This window comes from Coregonus clupeaformis, chromosome 23, assembly GCF_020615455.1.
Source record: "Coregonus clupeaformis isolate EN_2021a chromosome 23, ASM2061545v1, whole genome shotgun sequence".
Classification (NCBI taxonomy): domain Eukaryota; kingdom Metazoa; phylum Chordata; class Actinopteri; order Salmoniformes; family Salmonidae; genus Coregonus; species Coregonus clupeaformis.
This window is the reverse complement of record NC_059214.1, coordinates 42,573,031-42,592,610: the sequence shown is the minus strand read 5'-3', so window position 1 is coordinate 42,592,610 and position 19,580 is coordinate 42,573,031. Positions and strand designations below refer to the sequence as shown.

Below are 19,580 nucleotides of genomic sequence, written 5' to 3'. Positions count from 1 at the left end.
ACTGTTTTAACTTTGATATAGCACACTTATTATTAAATATTTAGACTACTACTTTCTGAATGCAGTGCGGTCAGTGTGGATGTGAGTTGACCAGTGTGCTGTAAATGAAGAGAAACAGTAGGCTACTGTGTGAGATGAGATCCCCAGCATTATACTGCATTATGTGGGACATTTTGTCACCAAACAAGGGCTGCATGCTTTCAGTCTGCAGTTGTTGGCTTGTTGTGCATGTATGGTGACCAGCTCACTAAGACTCTGTTGTGTTTGTAGACGTTACAGTACAGGTCCACCCTCTCTGAGAGTAGATTGCCCATATTTCTCTATGGCAGGAACTGACTGGCTCGCTGCCATATGAAAGTGTGTGTGTTGAGGAGTGTGTGTAGTGCTGGCACAATCTGACCCTATTGGTTACACACAGCTATCGGTTACACACACCACTACCTGTAGACGAGGTGTCAAACTAATTTTGCCCCGGGGGCCGCATTTGGTCTTTAACCAGGTCCGGAGGGCCGCACTGAAAATGTCTTATATTATTTCCTTGCCGTCAAAATGTGCTAGGAATAGTCCCTCTATCCATCGTTTTTGGAATATTCAATGCTCCCTGACTGCTTTCATTTCAGTGATTATTAGCAAGCTGGACACAGTCAAGAAACCCACCCACCCCTCAAACCACCCATGGGCCGGATTGAACCCCCACGGGCCGTACGTTTGACACCCCTGCTGTAGACAATGACCTGGCAATCCGCCGTAAACAGTGGGAGGCAGGGGGAGTCAAGACCCATTTCAGATCCTGTCAGATACATTTGACATAGAATTCCTCCCTAGGAGTGCAATTAAATTCCTGACTTGACTGAAATTGGCCTTACACCCACCAAAGTTGTTGAAGTGATAAATGCGGGAAATTTTGCTACTAGAATCTTTGGCCCTGCCCAATTACTAACCACCGACCAAGTCCTATTGTGAAATAAATAATGTTATATTGAACTTAATGCTTTATCTCAAAGCAATTGCTATTCTACATGTTGCATTAGCGTTGTGTAAAATATCCTTTTTACAGATATTCAATTGTTTATAAGTCTCAGAATGGAGTGAAAGCTGGCGTTGATATGTAGGAGATCAGAATGATATGTTAACATACTGATACACTGATTTGTTGAAGGACTAAACATTGAGACGATGATGATGGGTGTTCACTGCTGTCTGAGCTGGAGGCTTATGGGTATTGTAGTTGAGAGCTCTGTACCCTCATGAACTGAACTTGTACTGTGCATCCATTCTGTTTAGGAAAACAACCACTGCAGTAATTTTACTACTCAAATGTTTTTTAAATATTCAGTCTTCTTTTCTAAATACACAATCTCACTTTCTATTCTTTGTACAGTAACATGCAATAACTGAATAAACCCAAGGTTCTGCTAATCTCTCTCTTCTGTGATGTTTAGCAGCATATGTTTGTCTGTAAAGGGTCTGGTTCCACATTCACAGAAATATGTTTATTTAAGGGGAGATTTTTGCACTTCCTTTTCTAGTTAGCCATCCTGTCATCAGCTGTCTATTCAGACCAAAATATGAGTCATCATGTTTCTATCCTTACGTTTCCTCTTCCGTGCCACACTAAGTATGATTTGACATCTGTTTTATAGCTTGATCAGATGTGTCTCCCCTGCTGTGCCCTTTCAGACTAAAGTGGACGGAGAGAAAACAGAGTTTGTGGTTTAGAGCGGGGAGGATGGACAGAGCGTAGATGGATAAAAAGATAGGGTGGTTTGACTTGGCCGTCATCAGAGCAGGAAGTTCTGACTGTGGTTAACCGAGCGGAACAGAGAAGAGGGAGGCTGCTGCTCTACCCTGCCTTATACACCATTCCAGCATGGTGTTCAGACTGTGCAGTCACTGAGACAGGAGAGAAAGAAAGACCTGGGAGAAACAGAAGAGGAAGTAAGGGAAGGACTAACAGAGGAGTCGTACATAGAAAGTAAGTCCAGAAAAAGCTAAGGAGAGACAACAGAGTGTCTGGAGAGACGAGACAGTTAAGAGAGCAGGATACAGACTAGAACTTAACAGAACATACCAGAAACATTGACTAAAGACTGAAGATCCAGCGTTACTATCCCAAGAGGAGAGCCCTTAAGAGGGCATGTCATGCAGTCTGTGTGACTACGGAGGAGGCTGTCTGGTCCCTGTGATGGTGTCTGCAGGTCCAAGTTCTGAGGATGTTGGCCCTGTGCCTAGGCAGGAGTCTGGCGGTCGGAGGCTGTCCTGGCCGGTCCTGCTGCTGACCCTGGCAGCGGTTACCTCATCGTCTCTCTCAGCCCTATCTCTGTTCCACCTGCTGGCCCTCAGGGCTGAGGTGGAGGGGCTCCGGTCAGAGGTCTTTCGCAGGAGAGAGGAGCAACAAGAGGCCAGGCACGAAGAGGTAAAATGTTTACATGTTCACTACTGATCTGTAGTCTGTAAATAATGTATGATACAGTGAGGGGAAAAAAGTATTTGATCCCCTGCTGATTTTGTACGTTTGCCCAATGACAAAGAAATGATCAGTCTATAATTTTAATTGTAATGAGAGACAGAATAACAACAACAAAAATCCAGAAAAACGCATATCAAAAATGTTATGAATTGATTTGCATTTTAATGAGGGAAATAAGTATTTGACCCCTCTGCGAAACATGATTTAGTACTTGGTGGCAAAACCCTTGTTGGCAATCACAGAGGTCAGACGTTTCTTGTAGTTGGCCACCAGGTTTACACACATCTCAGGAGGGATTTTGTCCCACTCCTCTTTGCAGATCTTCTCCAAGTCATTAAGGTTTCGAGGCTGACGTTTGGCAACTCGAACCTTCAGCTCCCTCCACAGATTTTCTATGGGATTAAGGTCTGGAGACTGGCAATTGTTTTCTTGGTGACTATGGTCCCAGCTGCCTTGAGATCATTGATAAGATCCTCCCGTGTAGTTCTGGTCTGATTCCTCACCGTTCTACTGATCATTGCAACTCCACGAGGTGAGATCTTGCATGGAGCCCCAGGCCGAGGGAGATTGACAGTTATTATGTGTTTCTTCCATTTGCGAATAATCACACCAACTGTTGTCACCTTCTCACCAAGCTGCTTGGTGATAGTCTTGTAGCCCATTCCAGCCTTGTGTAGGTCTACAATCTTGTCCCTGACATCCTTGGAGAGCTCTTTGGTCTTGGCTACGGTAGAGAGTTTGGAATCTGATTGATTGATTGCTTCTGTGGACAGGTGTCTTTTATACAGGTAACACGCTGAGATTAGGAGCACTCCCTTTAAGAGTGTGCTCCTAATCTCAGCTCGTTACCTGTATAAAAGACACCTGGGAGCCAGAAATCTTTCTGATTGAGAAGGGGTCAAATACTTATTTCCCTCATTAAAATGCAAATCAATTTATAACATTTTTGACATGTGTTTTTCTGCATTTTGTTGTTGTTATTCTGTCTCTCACTGTTCAAATAAACCTACCATTAAAATTATAGACTGATAATTTCTTTGTCAGTGGGCAAACGTACAAAATCAGCAGGGGATCAAATACTTTTTTCCCTCACTGTATGAGATGGAGTTGTTTCTGATGCATTACCCAGACACTGCAGCAGATGAGCAGCAGCTCCAGAACCAGGAGGAGCAGCTCAGACCCTCCACACCCCCCTGAACCCCAGCCCCCTCCACACACCCCTGACCCCCAGCCCCTTCCACACCCCACTGACCCCCAGACTAGGCTGTCCTTCATCAGGAAGAGGAGTGTGGGCACAGGACTTAAGAACACAGGCAAGACTTCCAATACTATTCTCTGTGACTATTTGTATCTGTTTGACATGTTGAAGGGTGAATTAGCACGTTGTCAATGCTGTGCTGTTTTTAGATTATATGGTGCACAATTGGGCTGTTGCTTTAAAATGTTGAACACTGAACTTCAAACAAGTACACTTTAGTTATTTCTGGCAAGCTGCAAAGTTTTTGTTCTCACTCTCTCTATAAATAACTCATCTTGTACACAGTGAGGTTTATTTTTTATGTATTCATATTTTGTAATATTTTTTTGCACCAAAAAAAATAAGTGAAAGACAAAACAGTACAGATAAAAAAACTGGTAAAAACTGTGTTTCCATGTGAGGTTGGAAGCCCAAAAGGGCTGATATGAAAACCACAACACAAAGATAAGTTTAAAAAACGTTTGTTCAATCAGTTGTAATTATAATTGTACATGATATACTCAGTATACAAGAAAAACCATGTTTGATTATGTGTGTGTGTGTGTGTGTGAGAGTGTGAGAGTTGGGCTACATGGAGGGGACTATTGGGTAGTTTGAATCAATGCTAAACTCTCCCTCTGTCCTACCCTCTAGTGTCTCAACCCTGTCTACAGATGCTGGCAGATAGCAACAGGAAAACATTCCAGAAAGGTACTGTAAACCAGGAATTACAATTTTACCAGAAATACTTAAATTGACTTAAGGACATACAGACTGGGACTTGGGCTATGCTAGGTAGTTCGTGTTTGGATCGACTCACGCATGGTTTGTTTGTCGAGGTCGATGGAGTTTTGATTGGTTCATGCATGGTTTGTGTTTCTGGTGTTGTGCAGAGTTTGCGTTGGAGCCTCACACAGGGATCCCCTGGCAGGAGGGGCTTAGGAGAGGCTCCGCCCTGGAGGCAGAGAGTGACAGCATTCTTGTCAGAGAGGAGGGATACTACTTTGTCTACAGCCAGGTGAGCACTGGTCGTCTACAGGAGAGAACTTGGTGTATCATATTAGTGCTAGATCACATGGGATAAAGGTACAGTAGCTCTGAGCTATTACATAGACACAACAGCTCACAATACCTAACTCTCCCCTTCTCTCTCTCCAGGTGTACTACAATAGCTCACAAGCCCAACAACATTCATCTTCTTCTCCTGCACATGTTCTGTATAGGTCATGGCTCTAACTACTCTCTGTCTCGCTCGCTCGCTCTCTGTCTGTCTGTCTGTCTGTCTGTCTGTCTGTCTGTCTGTCTGTCTGTCTGTCTGTCTGTCTGTCTGTCTGTCTGTCTGTCTGTCTGTCTGTCTGTCTGTCTGTCTCATTCTCTCGTCTCTCTCTCTCTCTCTCGGTCTCTCTCTCTCTGTCTCGCTCTCTCTGTCTCTCTCTCTCTGTCTCGCTCTCTCTCTGTCTGTCTGTCTGTCTGTCTGTCTGTCTGTCTGTCTGTCTGTCTGTCTGTGTCTGTCTGTCTCCTCATACAGGTGTACTACATGGACAGGACCTTTGCCATGGGTCATGTGGTGAACAGGAAGAAGAGGAACGTTGTGGGAGATGAAGCTCAGCATGTCACACTGTTCCGCTGTATCCAGAACATGAACCCTGTCTACCCATACAACACCTGCTACACAGGGGGTTAGTGCGTACGTGTGCATGTTTGTGTGTGTTTGCGTACGTGCCTGTACGTATATGAGTGTGTTAACTCTCTTCTCTGTAGGTATAGTGAAGCTGGAGGTCGGGGACAGTGTGGAGCTGCTGATACCTCGCTCTACAGCCAACATTTCTCTGGATGGAGACTCTACTTTCCTGGGGGCCTTTAGACTGGTCTGACCCTGACCAGGGGGGCTGAACCTGGGGGACTAGGGGATACAAACTGGGGGGACTGGAAGTGGTGAGGTGGTGGATACTGGCTGTGGTGAAGAAGAGATAATGGTTTTACATTTAAATGAACTAATGGCTTGTGGGTCTCATAGCTTCATCATCTTTTCTACTATGATGCCAACTGCTTTACACTGTGGCTGAGGGATGGACGGACAGACAGACTCACAGACTCATGGCCTATGACTGGCTGATGCCTTATGTGACAGCAGTGTCACCCTCTGTCACTGTGTGATCTGAAATGTTTGAGGCTTTTGTTGGCAGGTGGCTCAACGTTCACTCATGTAGACCTCTTTACATATGTTGTTTTGGTCATATACTATGTCAATACACCTGTTGTTATGGTCATATACAGACATAGTCAATACACGTGTTGTTATGGTCATATACAGACATAGTCAATACACCTGTTGTTATGGTCATATACAGACATAGTCAATACACGTGTTGTTATGGTCATATACAGACATAGTCAATACACCTGTTGTTATGGTCATATACAGACATAGTCAATACACGTGTTGTTATGGTCATATACAGACATAGTCAATACACCTGTTGTTATGGTCATATACAGACATAGTCAATACGCATGTTGTTATGGTCATATACAGTATATATACATTGTCAATACACATGTTGTTTAGGGCTGTGACGATACCAGTATCGCAATATTTTTTCAAACTCTTTGGCCCTTTAATGGTGCTCCACACAGGATTTTTTAAAATAATTTTTGCATTATAATTTCAAAAAATGTCCATAATATATCTGCAGTAATAGTGGAATGATAGTGTTTCACAGTATTACTTACCTGCCAATGTTGTGATTGGCTGTGATATTCGCCTATTGATTTCTCCCGCCAGAGCCGCATCTGTTGTCAAAATGGAAAGCTGTTCTGACTTTGTGGCTGTGTTAACTAGTGGAAATCGCTCTGTCATTTCCTGGTTGCTAGAATGCTACATTGTTCGCTGAATTTCAGTTTATGTGAGAAAACAAGCACTGAATAGGGTTGGGAATCATTGTACCATCTATACTGAACAAAAATAGAAATGCAACATGCAACAATTTCAAGATTTTACTGAGTTACAGTTCATATAAGGAAATTAGTCAATTGAAATGAATTTATTAGGCCCTAATCTATGGATTTCACATGACTGGGCAGGGGCACAGCCATGGGTGGACCTGGGAGGGCATAGGCCCACACACTTGGGAGCCAAGCCCACCCACTGGGAAGTCAGGCCCAGCCAATCAGAATTAGTTTTTCCTCACTAAAAGGCTTTATTACAGACAGAAATGCTCCTCAGTTTCATCAGCTGTCCAGGTGGCTAGTCTCAGACGATCCCGCAGGTGAAGAAGCAGGATGTGGTCCTCGGCTGGCGTGATTACACGTGGTCTGCAGTTTTTAGTCCAGTTGGACGTACTGCCAAATTCTCTAAAACGTCATTGGAGGCAGCTTATGGTAGAGAAATGAACATTCAATTCTCCGGCAACAGCTCTGGTGGACATTCTTGCAGTCAGCATGCCAATTGCACGCTCCCTCAAAACTTAAGACATCTGTGGCATTGTGTTCTGTGACAAAACTGCACATTTTAGTGGCCTTTTATTGTCCCCAGCACAAGGTGCACCTGTGTAATGATCATGCTGTTTAATCAGCTTCTTGATATGCCACACCCGTCAGGTGGATGGATTATCTTGGCAAAGGATACATGCTCACTAACAGGGATGTAAACAAATTTGTGCACACAATTTGAGAGAAATAAGCTTTTTGTGCATATGGAACATTTCTGGGATCTTTTATTTCAGCTCATGAAACATGGGACCAACACTTTACATGTAGCGTTTATATTTTATATTTATATATATTGGTGACATTCATTTGTAACTATCCACTGTATACATGAATTGCAGCAAAGTTGGTTCCTGTTTCAGTCACGTCTTTGGTCATGTTTGCTTGGGTCAAACAAAAACACCCTAATGATTGGTTAACAAGAAAGCCTCCCACAATGCAGGCGATGGCTGCAAGATGAAGTTGGTGAAGAGCAACTGCAGAAACTTGCAATCGACTGCAGTCAAAACTTCATTACCTTTGATCAAATTTTTGTCATGTTCATGCAGTCGACATATAGGGTCATGTGGGACAATTTTTATCCTCATAATGCAGGACACTTTAAAAGGTGGTGACGACTTGACAAAAATGATTTGCTCGAATGCGCCCAATCACTATGGCTGGTGGTGCTGATAGGGATGTCATCCCTTCCTGAGAGGGGGTTAGTTGTAGCCTACCACTTGTAACCAACAGAGGGAAACCTTCCCACAGGAAACTACAGTGAAATACATTATGGTACACTGGTGCTTCTCTTCCTCGACACATTGAGGCAGCCAGAAAGCAGGTCTGTATCCATATTTTTTACTGGAAATCACTAACACAACACTTCCAAAAGTAGTGCTGTATGTACTGTGGATAGTTGGAGTAAAACAAATGGACACATGCACACACTAGAATGGACATGACTGGACATGTACCTGCACTATATTGTGATGAGGTGCAAAGGACAAACAGAGTCACTACAGAGAGCAATACTAATGGCGTCTTTTTGTAGGCACTAACGGAGGCTTATATCGGCATGGCTCGTTGGCCAAAGCTTATGGGGAAATGCCTGTTTTTGGGGGGATAAACGTCGAAAATAAGGTATGAATTTTGAAGCATTTATGTAATCAAAATAAGAACACAAAGCACATAAAGGCTTCATAATAAACGTGATGTTTACTGACTGATATAATCTCATAGAACAAAAAGTATAAGATCTCCTAAGCCTGGGTTAACCTCTGACCTTATTTTTGGCATTTATCTCCAAACCCCATTCTTTCCCCATTCATTTCACCCATAGGAATGGCTGAACGATTTTTAGGACTACAAACTGGCAAGCTCTATTGTGCGTAGAGCTTCCTATTGTTTGATTCTGATTATTTCAAATGGGAAACTCAGACCTCATCTTTCTACAAGTTTCCAAGTAGGAAATCTTGGCGTTTCAGAGTTCTAAGTTGTCTTGAACTCGGCAATAACCATGAATGTAGAGGTAGATTTGGGAGAGTATGCTATCACACTACAAAAACCATTTCCTCAACTGCAATGACAGGACACAGATGAAGAGATAACCCTTGAAAATAGCTATCAGATCAATATAGAGAAGGACTGGGGCAAGGTTATACGCTCTAGATCAGGGATGGGAGCCGTAGGCCCCCCTTTTGTAGGCCCACGGACCAAATATTTTTAAATTTTTTGGAACTCAATCGGGGTCTCAACTTACTGTTGAGAGTTAGAATAATAGAATACACAAGGTGCAATTCCGAAAATGTGGTTGTGCATCAGCAGTCACTCAATTAGCCCATGTCAGCAAAAACATTTTAGATTGGTAAATTAGTCTAGGTGGATCATTTGTCCAGATCTGCAATAGGCTAACTAGCAATCATACCACACATAAAATCATTCAAAGCTGCATACATTTTTTATTTGAATCCACAAGAACAAATAGGAATAGCTGATAAGCAGCGGATAGGCCAGGTGCGTCATTGCGCATGAAAGGACATTGAAGACATGAGACATGCAGCTCAAAAAGCTCCCATATTGATGTTATTTAGGGACAATACAATTATCCTACATAGACTAGCCTACAACACCACAATGAAATGAATAACTGCATTACTGTTTTCAAGTGAGTACAAAATTCTACTCTAGGCTGCTGTGAAAATGTCATTTGAATAACGGTGCAAAAGCCCTGTGATTTGAATGTTTTGTTCCATTTGGATCAGTTGTGGGTCTACTCTGGACAGTTTATAAGGTCCAGAAAGGCACAGTAGCATGCCAGTCTGGCTGTATTTTTACTTATATTTTATTATTTTACTGAGATGCGCTGTCTGTTGTAGATCATCATTCTCTCACGTCATCCTATGATAATGTGGAGGGGGGTTTCTACTAAGCTATATGGAACAGTTCTAAGAAGATCATATCTAAATTAATTTTAAGACCCATTGTAGTATAAAACAGTTATTTGATGAACATTTTGCCTTACTGCTATTAACCTATACAAACACATTGAATAACGTATTCACTACATGGAACAACAGATAGTCCCCCAAAAATATAAAGGAAGTTTGTTCTGAAGTGTCTGTCCTATATCTGAGAGATATAAGAAAGATCAGGAAACATATATATATATATATATATATATATATATATATATATATATATATATATATATTGTGTGTGTGTATATATTGTGATGTCACGAGAGGCTACACAGCTTTCAGCGGGATTGCTCAAGTAGTGCAAGGAGACCAGGTTCAACCAAAACAAGGATTTTATTAAAGGTCTTGGGAAACTAGCGAAAGTATAACACAATACTGTTCTCTGGTGGCTCTTAAGGGTTAACAGTTCAGGGATGTCTCTTCCACATCCAAAATCATAACTCTCCCTCGCTCAAATAACTTTTCCCCAGTCTTACTGTCTTCCACGTTGCAGCTAGTGGCCAACCCAGCAAAACGTCCTTCCAAATGTCCCACACGTATTTCCACAGGTGCATATATCCAAAGGTGAGTATTTCCCAAAGGTAAGTATCTCCAAATCCTTATATTCCTCATGGAAGTGGACGTGCAGCACTCTTGTCCTCCAGAGAGCCCAGCTTGGAGACCGTGTCTCTTCCCTTCAACAAACCTTCAGCTCATCAGCTCCTGATTGGTTTCAGCTGCGTGGGAAGATTGGCCATAGAGGGGTGGAGTTCCCGACCATACCAGCAGATGGAGCCATAGCTGTCTTGGTTTGCAGCCACCTCAGGGGGATGTAACGTCCCTCCAGGACACAGCCTCTCGTGACATCACACATCCCCCTCCTCGGGACCGACGTCCTCGTCGGGGTAAAGGCAGCGAAGAAGGCATCACGCCGGGAGAGGGCGTCCGCATTGCCGCGGTGCTTGCCAGACTGCTCTCTCTTCAACTCCTCCAACTCTAGGACCAGGGACTCAGCCTCCTGTTGTCTCTCCTTGAGTTTCTTACTGAACGCATCAGCCTTGGTTTTAGCAGAGTTTAGCTTCTGTTGAGCAGCTTTCAGTTCCTTCTCTCTCTCTGCCTCCGCATTCTTCATCTTGTTCTCCAACACCTTGTACTTCTCCTCTGCCTTCTTCTGGACCTCCTTACTACTGCGCAGGGTCTCCTCACACTCCTCGATGGTCCTGCGCAGCCTCTCCAGCTCCTCCTGTTGCTTAGGGAAGGAGCTCTGTTGGAGTTTAGCCTGGAGGATATCTAACTCTTCTGTCTTCATGTCTAACTGTTGCTTTAACAAACGATACCTCTCAGCGGTCCCCTTCAGACCAGACAGTTCTTTGTCCAGATTCTGTAGCTCCGTCTCTGTGTCGGTCTGGGCACCTGCCATCCCTATCCGAGCCCGGGCGGGGAGTGAGTAACTCGGAGGATTGCACCGGAGCCTTCCCAGGATGAGTCTTGCCTCTCCGTTTCCGAGGTACTCGGGGTTATCCTCTCCTGAGACTCTCTCCAGAGTGGGTAAAAGGCTGGGCAGTCTCGTCCAATTAGGACAGGGACGGGGAGGGAATCAACCACCCCGCCGTCGTGTGTATGGTTCCCCGTGTGCTGGTCATTGTAAGTTCAGTAATGGGGTATTCTCTGGTGTCCCCATGGACACAGGAAACTGGGAGGACTTTCCCCGGGGTCAGACACGTTGGGCCCACCAAATCCTTACGCACCAGGGTGGCCCGGCTACCAGAATCCAGTAAGGCCTCCACATCATGGTGATTCACAGTTACCGGGCAGGTGGGGGTCGATCGGGGCCGCCATCTACGACTCCCAAGAGCGAGGCAAAACGGTGTGTGGGTGCTGAGCTGGAGGACTCCGCAGTGGGCATAGGTTCCTCGGCTGGTTTCCCACACTGCCAGGGAGATATGTCCCATCTCCCCACACCGGTAACACTGTCGAAGTTTCCCCCTCCTGGTGTACTCTTCTTGGACCCGCCTGGTTTCTGGCTCCCCCTGGAGCCGGGATAAGTCCTGACGTGGCTGGGTTCGAGACCTTGGGGTCCTTTGGACGGGTTCTTTTCATTTGTGGTGGGGCCGCACTCCTGGGGTCTTTTTCGGGAAGCATTCAGCATCTCCGCTGTGGCCTGGTACTTTTCCACAGCTTCCACGGTCAGATCAGCCGTGGTCAAGGCCTGTTGACTGATGAACCGTTTTGCCTCATAAGGCAGGGGCGCGTAGGTAACGATCCACCACAACGGCCTCCACCACCGCCGCTGCTGTATTCCTCTACGGATCCAGCCATTTCCTTGCGATTCGGACAAGTTCATGCATCTGCGCCCGAGGAGGTTGGTCTGGTTGGAAGGTCCAGCTGTGAAAGCGCTGGGCCATACCAAACTTTGTGAGTCCATATCTGCTGAGGATCTCAGACTTCAGGGCATCATAGTCAGTAACCTGGTCAGGGCCCAGGTCCCGGACAGCATTCAGCGATTCCCCGGTTAGAAAGGGGGGCTAACAGACCAACCCACTGTTGCTTGGGCCAGGCTTCCCTAGTGGCCGTGGCCTCAAATGCATGCAGGTATGCCTCAATGTCATCGGTAGCTCCCACCTTAGATATAAAGTCACTTGCCTTTATTGGGCGGGTATTTTGGACCACCCTCTGTCTCTGCAACTGCAATTCCTCTGCCTTCAGAAGGTTGGCTTTCTTTTGCTCCTCCAAGAGAGCCACGTTTGCTTGCATCTGGGCTTGCTGGCCAGCAACAAGGGCTTTCAATATGTCCTCCATTTCAGTCGGCGGGGAGCCTACGGCCAACTTGGAAAACTGGGTGATCAAACCTTCGGTATCCTCCTCTGACATGCACTATTAACGCTTGAGCGTGCCCGTATTCTCCACCATCTGCGATGTCACGAGAGGCTACACAGCTTTCAGCGGGATTGCTCAAGTAGTGCAAGGAGACCAGGTTCAACCAAAACAAGGATTTTATTAAAGGTCTTGGGAAACTAGCGAAAGTATAACACAATACTGTTCTCTGGTGGCTCTTAAGGGTTAACAGTTCAGGGATGTCTCTTCCACATCCAAAATCATAACTCTCCCTCGCTCAAATAACTTTTCCCCAGTCTTACTGTCTTCCACGTTGCAGCTAGTGGCCAACCCAGCAAAAACGTCCTTCCAAATGTCCCACACGTATTTCCACAGGTGCATATATCCAAAGGTGAGTATTTCCCAAAGGTAAGTATCTCCAAATCCTTATATTCCTCATGGAAGTGGACGTGCAGCACTCTTGTCCTCCAGAGAGCCCAGCTTGGAGACCGTGTCTCTTCCCTTCAACAAACCTTCAGCTCATCAGCTCCTGATTGGTTTCAGCTGCGTGGGAAGATTGGCCATAGAGGGGTGGAGTTCCCGACCATACCAGCAGATGGAGCCATAGCTGTCTTGGTTTGCAGCCACCTCAGGGGATGTAACGTCCCTCCAGGACACAGCCTCTCGTGACATCACAATATATATATATATATATATATATATACAGTGGGGAAAAAAGTATTTAGTCAGCCACCAATTGTGCAAGTTCTCCCACTTAAAAAGATGAGAGAGGCCTGTAATTTTCATCATAGGTACACGTCAACTATGACAGACAAATTGAGAAAAAATTAAGAAAATCACATTGTAGGATTTTTAATGAATTTATTTGCAAATTATGGTGGAAAATAAGTATTTGGTCAATAACAAAAGTTTCTCAATACTTTGTTATATACCCTTTGTTGGCAATGACACAGGTCAAACGTGTTCTGTAAGTCTTCACAAGGTTTTCACACACTGTTGCTGGTATTTTGGCCCATTCCTCCATGCAGATCTCCTCTAGAGCAGTGATGTTTTGGGGCTGTCGCTGGGCAACATGGACTTTCAACTCCCTCCAAAGATTTTCTATGGGGTTGAGATCTGGAGACTGGCTAGGCCACTCCAGGACCTTGAAATGCTTCTTACGAAGCCACTCCTTCGTTGCCCGGGCGGTGTGTTTGGGATCATTGTCATGCTGAAAGACCCAGCCACGTTTCATCTTCAATGCCCTTGCTGATAGAAGGAGGTTTTCACTCAAAATCTCATGATACATGGCCCCATTCATTCTTTCCTTTACACGGATCAGTCGTCCTGGTCCCTTTCCAGAAAAACAGCCCCAAAGCATGATGTTTCCACCCCCATGCTTCACAGTAGGTATGGTGTTCTTTGGATGCAACTCAGCATTCTTTGTCCTCCAAACACGACGAGTTGAGTTTTTACCAAAAAGTTCTATTTTGGTTTCATCTGACCATATGACATTCTCCCAATCCTCTTCTGGATCATCCAAATGCACTCTAGCAAACTTCAGACGGGCCTGGACATGTACTGGCTTAAGCAGGGGGACACGTCTGGCACTGCAGTATTTGAGTCCCTGGCGCGTAGTGTGTTACTGATGGTAGGCTTTGTTACTTTGGTCCCAGCTCTCTGCAGGTCATTCACTAGGTCCCCCCGTGTGGTTCTGGGATTTTTGCTCACCGTTCTTGTGATCATTTTGACCCCACGGGGTGAGATCTTGCGTGGAGCCCCAGATCGAGGGAGATTATCAGTGGTCTTGTATGTCTTCCATTTCCTAATAATTGCTCCCACAGTTGATTTCTTCAAACCAAGTTGCTTACCTATTGCAGATGCAGTCTTCCCAGCCTGGTGCAGGTCTACAATTTTGTTTCTGGTGTCCTTTGACAGCTCTTTGGTCTTGGCCATAGTGGAGTTTGGAGTGTGACTGTTTGAGGTTGTGGACAGGTGTCTTTTATACGGATAACAAGTTCAAACAGGTGCCATTAATATAGGTAACGAGTGGAGGACAGAGGAGCCTCTTCAATAAGAAGTTACAGGTCTGTGAGAGCCAGAAATCTTGCTTGTTTGTAGGTGACCAAATACTCATTTTCCACCATAATTTGCAAATAAATTCATTAAAAATCCTAAAATGTGATTTTCTGGAGAAAAAAAATCTCGATTTGTCTGTCATAGTTGACGTGTGCCTATGATGAAAATTACAGGCCTCTCTCATATTTTTAAGTGGGAGAACTTGCACAATTGGTGGCTGACTAAATAATTTTTTTCCCCACTGTGTATATATATATATATATATATATATATATATATATATATGGCCGTCATTGTAAATAGGAATTTGTTCTTAGCTGACTTGCCTAGTTAAATAAAGGAAAATAAAATATATATATACATATACAGTTGAAGTCGGAAGTTTACATACACCTTAGCCAAATACATTTAAACTCTGTTTTTCACAATCCCTGACATTTAATCCTAGGAAAAATTCCCTGTCTTAGGTCAATTAGAATCACCACTTTATTTTAAGAATGTGAAATGTCAGAATAATAGTAGAGAGAATGATTTATTTCAGCTTTTATTTATTTTATCACATTCTCAGTGGGTCAGAAGTTTACATACACTCAATTAGTATTTGGTAGCATTGCCTTTAACTTTTTTTAACTTGGGTCAAACGTTTCTGGTAGCCTTCCACAAGCTTCCCACAATAAGTTGGTTGAATTTTGGCCCATTCCTCCTGGGAGCTGGTGTAACTGGAGTCAGGTTTGTAGGCCTCCTTGCTCGCACACGCTTTTTCAGTTCTGCCCACAAATTTTCTATAGGATTGAGGTCAGGGCTTTGTGATGTCCACTCCAATACCTCGACTTTGTTGTCCTTGGGGTCGTCCATTTGGAAGACCCATTTGCGACCAAGCTTTAACTTCCTGACTGATGTCTTGAGATGTTGCTTCAATATATCCACATAATTCTCCTTCCTCATGATGCCATCTATTTTGTGAAGTGCACCAGTCCTCCTGCAGCCAAGCACCCCCACAGCATGATACTGCCACCCCCCGTGCTTCATGGTTGGTATGGTGTTCTTCGGCTTGCAAGACCCCCCTTTTACCTCCAAACATAACGATGGTCATTATGGCCAAACAGTTCTATTTTTATTTCATCAGAACAGAGGACATTTTACCAAAAAGTACGATCTTTGTCCTCATGTGCAGTTGCAAACCGTAGTCTGGCTTTTTTATGGCGGTTTTGGAGCAGTGGCTTCTTCCTTGCTGAGCGGCCTTTCAAGTTATGCCGATTAAGGACTTGTTTTACTGTGGATATATATACTTTTGTACCTGTTTCCTTCAGCATCTTCACAAGGTCCTTTGCTGTTGTTCTGGGATTGATTTGCACTTTTGGCACCAAAGTACGTTCATCTCTAGGAGACATAACGCTTCTCCTTCCTGAGCGGTATGACGGCTGCATGGTCCCATGGTGTTTATACTTGCGTACTATTGTTTGTACAGATGAACGTGGTACTTTCAGGTGTTTGGAAATTGCTCCCAAGGATGAACCAGACTTGTGGAGGTCTACAATTTTTTTTCTGAGGTCTTGGCTGATTTCTTTGGATTTTCCCATGATGCCAAGCAAAGAGGCACTGAGTTTGAAGGTAGGCCTTGAAATATATCCACAGGTACACCTCCAATTGACTCAAATGATGTCAATTAGTCTATCAGAAGCTACTAAAGCCATGACATCATTTTCTGGAATTTCCCAAGCTGTTTAAAGGCACAGTCAACTTAGTGTATGTAAACTTCTGACCCACTGGAATTGTGATACAGTGAATTATAAGTGAAATAATCTGTCTGTAAACAATTGTTGGAAAAATTACTTGTGTCATGTACAAAGTAGATGTCCTAACCAACTTGCCAAAACTAGAGCTTGTTAACAAGACATTTGTGGAGTGGTCGAAAAACTAGTTTTAATGACTCCAAACTAAGTGTATGTAAACTTACGACTTCAACTGTGTATATATATATAAATGTATATATACACTACCGTTGAAAAGTTTGGGGTCACTTAGACATTTCAGTGTTTTCGAAAGAAAATCTTTTTTTTGTCCATTAAAATAACATCACATTTATCAGAAATACAGTGTAAACATTGTTAATGTTGTAAATGGCTATTGTAGCTGGAAATGGCTAATTTTTTATGGAATATCTACATAGGCGTACAGAGGCCCATTATAATCAACCATCAGTCCAGTGTTTCAATGGCACATTGTGTTTGCTAATCCAAGTTTATCATTTTAAAAGGTTAATTGATCATTAGAAAACCATTTTGCAATAGAGGGATCATAATAGTTTTTAGTCTAAACCGTTCGGAAGCTACAGACAATTTTGTGAGAAGACTGATTTTCGGGATGTCTCATGGTCTGACTGGTATTGGCACACACGCTCTAGCTAACCACTTGCAGATACAGTGGGTGTATTGCCTATATGATGAAATTATCATGCGAGATCATTTCATTTGTCAAACGGCAGCCAAACATCGATCATCATGTCACCAGAATATGACCCTCTGTATTTATTAAAAAGGAGCATCAAGCTCATCACTGTGCACTTTCACCACCCTGTGAAGCTCATAATTATTATTATCTGTAGCCTAATAAACTACATGCTTTCCCATGATGTTGTGAAATTTTTTATCTGGCATGTACTTTACTGGTATAAAAAGGTTGGATGGAAACCTGATTAAAACCCCCTAGAGTCGAAATCCGCACCCGTGAAATGTAATTAGCATAGTACAAAAATCACCCAAAATAAAGCATGCGCACTAGACCCGAGCTGGTTTTCCCCGGCTAAACTAGCTGGCTAAACTAGCTGGCTAGCTGAACTATGCTAGTTTTCGTCCTCATTGCCAAACTTCATAAATACTGCACCCTCAACTTCAAAACTCCTTTGCTAGTTATACAATCATGTAACTAAGAAATTATCTGGAAAGATTCTTGAAAATGATGTATTGTTTTGTTGAATAATCATGACTGGTTCAATATATCTGTCGTAAGACGACGGTGGCAAAAGGATATCATTGCTACTTAACGCAGATTTAAGTTAAGTTTTGAGATCCACCGTCGTCATTGGCGTAGGGTTAGCTGGATGTTTCTAACTGGTCTTGGAACTGTGACAATGTGCAGCCTCTCCCGCTTGGCTCGATGGGATAGGTAGTGATTTTGCCAACCCAGCCAGATATGTACACAGTCTTGTGTATAAGAATTTCACTGTACCCTGTGATTACATCTGCGACTGTCACGACTCCCTCCGAAGCTGCCACCTCTCCTTGTTTGGGCAGGCTTCGGCGTTCGTCGTCACTGGCCTTCCAGCCACTGCCGTTCCGCATCTCATCATTCCATTTGTTTTGTCTTGTTTATTACACACACCTGGTTCATAGCCCCTCATCAGTATCTGTATAAGTGTTCCCTCTGCCCATTGTCTTTGTGTGTGATTGTTTATTGTGGAGGATAGTGAAGCTCGGTGGAGCTCCGTGTATTTTGTATCGCTGGGATATTTCCCAGTGTGCCGTGTATTTTCCAGTGCGCCTGTTTTGCGCACTAGAGTGTTTTGACGCATTTCTGCGTAACTCTGTAATCGCGAAATAAAGCCTATTTTTCTGTGATTTACCCTCCTGCACCTGACTCCTTCGACATCACCTCATCACAGAATCACACACCAGACATTTTAAATTTTACGTCATTTAGCAGACGCTCTTATCCAAAGCGACTTACAGTTAGTGCATTCATTATTCTTTTTTATTTTCAGTCAGCAGGAGAGGAGTACATGCCTGGAGTCGTGGCACGGGTCCGGGGACCATTCGACGAAGCTACCCAGCTTGGGAGAAGCGATGGATCGGGTTCTCCAGGTCATCCAACGCCTGAGGAGTATAGGACCTGATCTTTCGGGACCAGCTGAGTGACTGGATCCAGCCACCCACACCCCAGCACCCAGAGGGATCCATATATCCCGACCACAGGATTTGACGGGACAGCTGCCCTCTGCCAGGGATTCCTCCTACAACTGGAGTTATACTATTCGAACATCAGCCCGGCTCCATTGGAGTAGGAGAAGGTGTCCGCCCTCATTTACTGCCTCTCGGGGAAAGCCCGGGAGTGGGCCAACGCGGTCTGGAGTGAAGGAGCAGCCGCGTTGGACAACTAAGGGGAGTTCGCTCGCCTCTTTTGGGCTGTCTTCAATCACCACTTCCGGTGCCATCTACGAGAGGACGTCCGAAGGGAGCTAGCCTGCCGGGACACCATGTTGTCCTTCAACCAACTGGTGGACATGGCCATCCGGTTGGACAACCTGCTGGCTGCTAGAGGACGTCCTGGAAGGGGCCTGCCCGAACACACACACGCGTTCTCAGCCCACCTCCACCTTCCTGATTACACAGTAGTTCCCCAGTGTAAGGTGCTGGTCAATTCAGGCGCAGCTGGGAACTTTATGGACAGGTCATTTGCACATAGTCTAGGCATTACATTGGTTCCCCTATCCATTCCACTCCCCATCAGAGCACTTGACAGTCGACCATTAGGGTCCAGGTTCGTTAGGGAAGTTACAGCACCAGTCACTATGGTTACGCACGAGACCCATAGAGAGCAAGTCACCTTTTTTATTATTGAGTCTCCTGATTTCCCTGTTGTGTTAGGTCTTCCTGGTTAGCACAACACAACCCCACCTTTTCATGGCCGCGGAGGGTTCTCACTGGGTGTCTAGGTGTTTCCATTGGTGCAACCACGGTGGAAAGTCCAGACACTACCTCCACCATGCGCATTCCCCTGAATTCCTCGATATGGCGCACGCGTTTTCCAAAACGCAGGCGACCAAATTACCACCTCATCGGGCGGGGGACTGCATGATAAACCTCATGTGTATCCCCTGTCGCAGGCTGAAACGGAGGCGATGGAGACATACACTACCATTCAAAGGTTTGAGGTCACTTAGAAATGTCCTTGTTTTCAAAAGAAAAGCAATTTTTTTGTCCATTAAAATAACATAAAAATTGATCAGAAATACAGTGTAGACATTGTTAATGTTGTAAATGGCTATTGTAGCTGG

The 19,580-nt window shown here is 44.3% G+C and overlaps 1 protein-coding gene across 1 annotated transcript; it reads left to right on the top strand.

Annotated features, from left to right (window-relative positions):
* The first annotated feature begins 1,758 nt into the window (after positions 1-1,758).
* Positions 1,759-6,396, top strand: LOC121536345 (tumor necrosis factor ligand superfamily member 13B-like). The gene is made up of 6 exons (XM_041843620.2): positions 1,759-2,416; positions 3,600-3,783; positions 4,362-4,418; positions 4,601-4,725; positions 5,236-5,386; positions 5,469-6,396. Exons 1-6 carry the CDS (start codon positions 2,138-2,140, stop codon positions 5,579-5,581), a joined length of 909 nt encoding a protein of 302 aa, XP_041699554.1. The 5' UTR covers positions 1,759-2,137; the 3' UTR covers positions 5,582-6,396.
* Positions 6,397-19,580: the final 13,184 nt, after the last annotated feature.